The sequence below is a fragment of the Elephantulus edwardii genome, unplaced genomic scaffold, assembly GCF_000299155.1.
Source record: "Elephantulus edwardii isolate Elephantulus edwardi_28Jun2011 unplaced genomic scaffold, EleEdw1.0 scaffold00053, whole genome shotgun sequence".
Lineage (NCBI taxonomy): Eukaryota > Metazoa > Chordata > Mammalia > Macroscelidea > Macroscelididae > Elephantulus > Elephantulus edwardii.
This window is the reverse complement of record NW_006399803.1, coordinates 5,613,073-5,619,135: the sequence shown is the minus strand read 5'-3', so window position 1 is coordinate 5,619,135 and position 6,063 is coordinate 5,613,073. Positions and strand designations below refer to the sequence as shown.

Sequence of the window (6,063 nt, the reverse complement as noted above, 5' to 3'; positions counted from 1 at the left end):
ATTGAATATGCCATGGACTGCCAAGAAAACAAACAGATTCATCCTAGAGAGGGTTAAACCCAGCGGCTCCTTGGAGGCAAGATTCTGAGGCTTCGTCTGACATACTTTGAACATGTTTTAAGGAGAGACTGGTCCTTGGAGAGGGACATCATTCTTGGGAGGGTGGAGGCACAGTACAGGAGGGGAAGGCCCTCTATGAGGTAGATTGATTCAGTGACTGGGATAATTGGGAGGGTGTATTTGAGACAGCGCGATTGGCACAGGGTAGAGAACGGTTTAGGGCTGTTGTACATAAGGTCGCTATGAGTCGCAAGTGAATCGAGGGCACATAACAACAACAACAACAACAACAAAGGTCCCCTAAATACCGAGACTGCCTTTCTCTTCCTATTTGCCTCTGATAACCATGAATTCTTGCCTGTAAGCCTATTGCAGATATGTTAAATTACGGCATCATACAGTACTTGTCCCTTTGTGGTTTCTTTCACCCATCATGTTTTCTAAGGTTCATCCAGAGTCTAGAATGTATTTGGACTTCATTTCTCTTATGACTGTGTTATGATGTGTTACATGCATATGTTATGAATATATTAGTGGTAAGAGAAGAATGAAAGAAAATTGATATATGTTATAGTGTGTATAATTGTATTAGTATATTTCTAAAAAGATCTGGACAAATTTGTTGTTGGCTTTCCCTCTCTTTTCTAATCTTTCCTTTTTTCTGATGGTGTTTTAATTAAACAAACTCTGGTCACAAAATAGGTATGTTCATTAAACGGGATAGTTTCCTCTATCAACTTCCCTCATGCCTCTTTACACACCACCACACACTAATGACTGAGACTAGCATAGCATACTCTACAGTTTCTTACTACATTGTTAAAAGGGGATAATTTCCTTTTCTAAAATATTCTTCCTAAATTACATTTGAAAACCACTATTCCCCCCTGCCCCCCGCATTGTTTATCTTTTATTGTCATTTAAATCTCTTTTACTTTGAAAGACACAGGAAAACAGAGTGTCACATTATTTGATACATTTAATTTTCATACATCTTGATATATAATTTATGGTCATAAAAGGAGCAGACACAATCTGGGGGTGATAAGTGACTACACGCAATAAACTCCATTTAATAAAATAGTGTTCTTAAAAAAAAAAGCAACTGATTGCCATTGAGTAGAGCCGACTTAGGGGGGTTTTGGAGGCTATAGATTACATAGCAGGAGATTGACCATCTTTTGAGCTGCTAATGAATTAAAACTGGCTACCTTTTGGCTAGCAGCCCGACTCCCTATGGACTATGCTTCCAGAGCTTCCTTAAATGCTTTTAGCATGAATTCATTCTGTATTTGTCTCTGTAAATAGGTCCACTGATAACAGAAACACCCCATTTCTGTTGACTTCAATATAATAAGATAAAGTGAAAATTAGAATAGCAACAATTGAAAGGGTACTTCAACTTACATTTAACGCTGTTTGATACTCTCCGGAAGCCAAGTATGCCAAACCTAAGTAATAGGAAGCTTCACCCTCCATCTTTTTGTCATTTCCTAAAGAGACGATGAAGAGAAATTAACTGTAACATTAAATAAATTTTTTTGCTAATGATGTCAGTTTGAGGGCTAAGGTGTGTCTTATTCAGGCCATGGTCTTTCCGGTCATTTGCTGTGCATCTGAGAGCTAGACAATGAATAAGGATGACAGAAGAAGAGTTGACGCCTTTGAGCTGTTGTTTTAGAGAAGAGCACTGAACATCCCATGGATGGCCGAGAGAACAACCAACTATGTCTTGGAGATGGTGCAGCCAGAGTGCTCTTTAGAGGCAAGAATGAGGAGGCTTCCTTCACCTCACATACTTCAGACATGTTGCTGGAGGGAGTATTCTTTAGAGACAGCCATGATTTTGAAATGGGTGGAGGGTCAGTGAAGGAGAGACAGACCCTCCACCAGGTGGATTGACACACTGACTGCCCCAATGGGCTCTAGAGTGTCAGGAAGTGTGAAGATGGCACAGGATAGGACAGGGCCCAGATCTACCTTTGGTTCATAGGGTTACACTATGAGTCGTAGTCCACTTGATGGCACCTCATAACAACAAAACAGCGGAAATTTCTTGCAAAACATGATACACATTTAGCAACAATCCCTGAAGCCTAATTATACTGAGGGGAGAGGAAGACATGAAAATGCAAAATTGCTGGATCATAAGATGCTAGAGTAAGATACCTTAATAGTGTAATCACTGCTTCTACAGACACAGCCTAATGTCATTATCAGTAATAATATATTACTATTTTTGTTAATAATTTGAAGATCTATAATGATACATCATAGGATCTATACAGTGCATACTGGTAAAGGATATCAACCCTAAAAGGGAACTACAAATTTATACTCACAAATGTATGTTCTAAACCTTGAGTAATCAGTAATGTGGTATGTTGTTATGTGCTGTTCAGTGGGTCTGACACATAGCAACCCTATCTAGCAAATTAAGGAACTACTTTTTCAGTTGCATGTAAAAGCTGTAGTTTCAGTTTAGCTGAATATAATGCATAGAACTTGACTTTGTTTAATGAAATGCCATGCAAAATTATTCGAATTCCAAATATAGTCTTCTTTAATAAAGACTGGTAACTCTTGTCAAAGTGTTTGACAAAGAATTTCGTTTTCTCATTCTTGTGAAATGTGTTTTGTTCTAGGAACTATCCAATTCCTTTTTCCAAAAGCAAAATGAATAAAGGTGTAACATGCAGGTGAACACGACATACATCAAGCCATTTTAGAAGAGCATAATTTATTTACAAGAGTCATTAAAGGTTCCCATTTAAAAGACAGTAAGACAGAACACTATCCATTTTCTATTTTTAGAAGTTATTGTCTTCCCAATGTCAACTAAGATGAGGGTAAGGCATGTACTATCAGGTTAAGCCTTGTTATGCTTTGTAAAGTCAGTATCTTTAGATTTCTGAACCCTGCACTGCAACAGTGATGGATTCCAGCCGGAGCAAGCAATTCTCCATGCTGCATTCACTCTCACCACTCCCCAGAATTACCCATTGTGAAGCAACCTTTCAGCTGAAAGACAGCAAGGAAACAAAATGGTAAATGCCAGTGACAAGCAATTTTTTTCTCCTCTAGCTATTTTCACCAATTGCAGAGAATTATACCCTCAAGGTCTCACTTCAGCAGAGTTGATGGCACCAGTGATCCAGTCACAAGAGTTGTAACTTCTACAATTCAACTGGTCTTTACCTTTTTCTTTGCTACAGCTTTATGCCTGCTGGGGATGGAGTTAAGTCTTGGGGAGGCACAGATGGAGTAGAACTAAGGAATTTTGAGGGAAAGCTGACTTTTTTAATTGAACTAATAAAAAGCGAGATATGGGGAGCTCTGGTGGCCTAGTAGCAAGAAGCTGCACTACAATCCCAGAGATATGTGGTTCGAATCCACCAGATGCTCTGCCGGAAAAGGAGGGGCAATCTCCTCCTGTACCTGTCAGATCTGATTTGACGGTACATACACAAAAAATAAAATAAAAAAAGCGAGATACACCACAACAACATAAAGGTAAATAGTCCAATAGAAAAATGGGCACAGGACACAAACAGACACTTCACCAAAGACATTCAGATGGTGAGCAAACACATGAAGAAATGTTCAAAATCCCTAGCTCTAGGAGAGATGCAAATCAAGGCAACTATAAGATATCATCTCACCCCAGTAAGACTAGCAAAATTTAACAGAACAGCAAGTAACAAATGCTGGCAAGGTTGCAGAGAGACTGGAACTCTTATTCACTGTTGGTGGAAGTATAAAATGATGCAACGGCTATGGAAAGTGGTGTGGCACCTTCTCAAAAAGTTGCAAATAGAAATACCATTTGATCCAGCAATTCCACTACTGGGAATATATCCTAACGAGACCATAACTGCCACCCAAGCAGATATATGCACACCCATGTTTATCATGGCTTTGTTTACAATAGCAAGGAGTTGGAAGCAACCTAAGTGCCCATCAACAAATGAATGGATAGAGAAGCTGTGGTTTATTCACATAATGTAATACTACACTGCAGTAAAAAAACAAGGAATTAATGCAATATTATTCAAAATGGGTGACCCTGGAGGACATTATGCTGGTTGAATTTTTTCGTTCCCAAAGGACAAACACTGCATAGTGCCACTGCAGTAGAATGGGACTGACATCAGGGTTGGGGTAAGAATGAGGAAAATTGGATAAATTATGTATACTGCACGAAATGGATGAGGGAAAGAACAGTTTAAAAGCAATATATGATATTACGATTATCATAAGAGTCTGGAATGAAGGTTACAGAGTGGAGTATACTCGGGGTGGGGCAGGGAGAATCGGGGGGGATTGTATAACAATGAAGGAATTTTTCTTTTACTTTTCAAAGAGAAGAGCAAACTGGAGGGGGGAAGGTGAGGGGAGAAATGTGCAACAATGAATGAATGGAAATCCAAAATCTCTGTAAATGTTCATTAAAGTTAATAAGAATTAAAAAAAAATTATTAAACTTTTTTTAAAAAGAAAAAAAGTGAGTTTAGTTAAGTTTGTACTGGCTGGAAGTTTAAATGCTGAAAAGGCAGACTGGTTAAGTTAGTACTGGCTGGAAGTTTAAATGCTGAAAAGGCCCTTAGTTTAAGGAAGGCAACTGGCAACTATTTCAGCTGATAAAATAAGGTTAGCTCAGAAAAGAGGAAGAGTGTCAGAAAATCTACATTTGAAGGGAGGAAGAAAAAAACTTGGAGTAGGAAGATTTTTGCCTCATCATAAGTTGAAACCAACTCAGTAACAACAGTAAGAGAGCTATAATAAAAGGGAGAGACAATAACAAGTGTCAGCAAAATCAAGGCAAAATGGAAGTCACTGTACATTCCTGATGGAAATATAAAATGATGTGGCTACTTTGGAAAACTGCTTGGCATTTTCTCAATAAATTACATAATTACTACATAAACCAGTGCTGGTAGAGATATCTAAAAGGAATAAAAATGTATTTGTACACAAAAATCTCTACACAATATAATTATTGTTAGTTGCTTTTGAGTTGACTAGGACTCCTAGAGATGCTATGAACAAGAGATTGGAAACCACGTCCTGTCGTGTGCTATCGCTGTAATCCCTGATGCACTCTAGGTCATTGCTGCAATCACTGTATCAGTGCATCTTGTTTAAGGTCTTCTTCTCTATTGATGATCCTACAGTTTCCCCAGCTTGATGTCTTTTTTGAAGAAAAAATATGTCCAAAGTGTACGAGATGAAGTTTCACCTTTTTTACCTCTAAGAATTCTGCTTGAAATACCCCCAAGACACATTTTTTTTCTTTTGGAAGTCTATGGTGTACTCAATATTCTTCATAAATGTCACAATTGTAAGGCATAATTTCTTTCTTTTTATTCATTGCCTTCTTTATACAGTGTCCAACTTTCAGATGCATAGGAGGTAACTGACAATATCATGGCCTGAATCAGGTGTAACTTAAGTCTTTAAATGGATATCCTTGCTCATTAGCACCTTGGTGAGGTGATTGGCAGGAGATTTTTACAAATGCAACAGATATCTTGTTTTCTTGACTGCTGCTACCATGGCTATTGTTTGTAGATCCAAGTAAAATGAAGTTGTTGACAAACTCAATCTTTTCTCTCTCAATTATTAAGCTACCTAAGGGTCCAGGGTGAGAAGGTTTGTTTCCTTGACATTGAGATGCTATCCATATTAATGGAGTGCCATTTCACCATTGGACTGATAGGCAACATCATAATACATGGAGAAAATATTCAAACTGTCAGTGCCTTCTTCTTACTTAGCTCCACAATCAACACCTGTAGTACTAGCAGTCATGAGATCAGGAGGCATAGAGCATTAGTAAAGCCTGTAGTCAAGGATTTTTCCAAATGATTGAGGAGTATTGATGTCACTTTGAGGACTAACGTGCATCTGATTTAGGTCATGGTATTGTCAATCACTTGCTATGCATCTGAGAGCTGGATAATGAATAAATATGACAGAAAAAGAATTGAAGAGTTTGAGCTG

General features: G+C 38.2%; 1 protein-coding gene across 1 annotated transcript in view; it reads right to left on the bottom strand.

Annotated features, from left to right (window-relative positions):
• TTC29 (tetratricopeptide repeat domain 29) overlaps positions 1–6,063 on the bottom strand; it is a 239,339-nt gene that overhangs the window by 97,757 nt on the left and 135,519 nt on the right. The window contains exon 6 of the mRNA XM_006887039.1: positions 1,468–1,553. Within this exon, the coding sequence (XP_006887101.1) occupies positions 1,468–1,553 (86 nt within the window). The remainder of the gene's footprint in view (positions 1–1,467; positions 1,554–6,063) is intronic.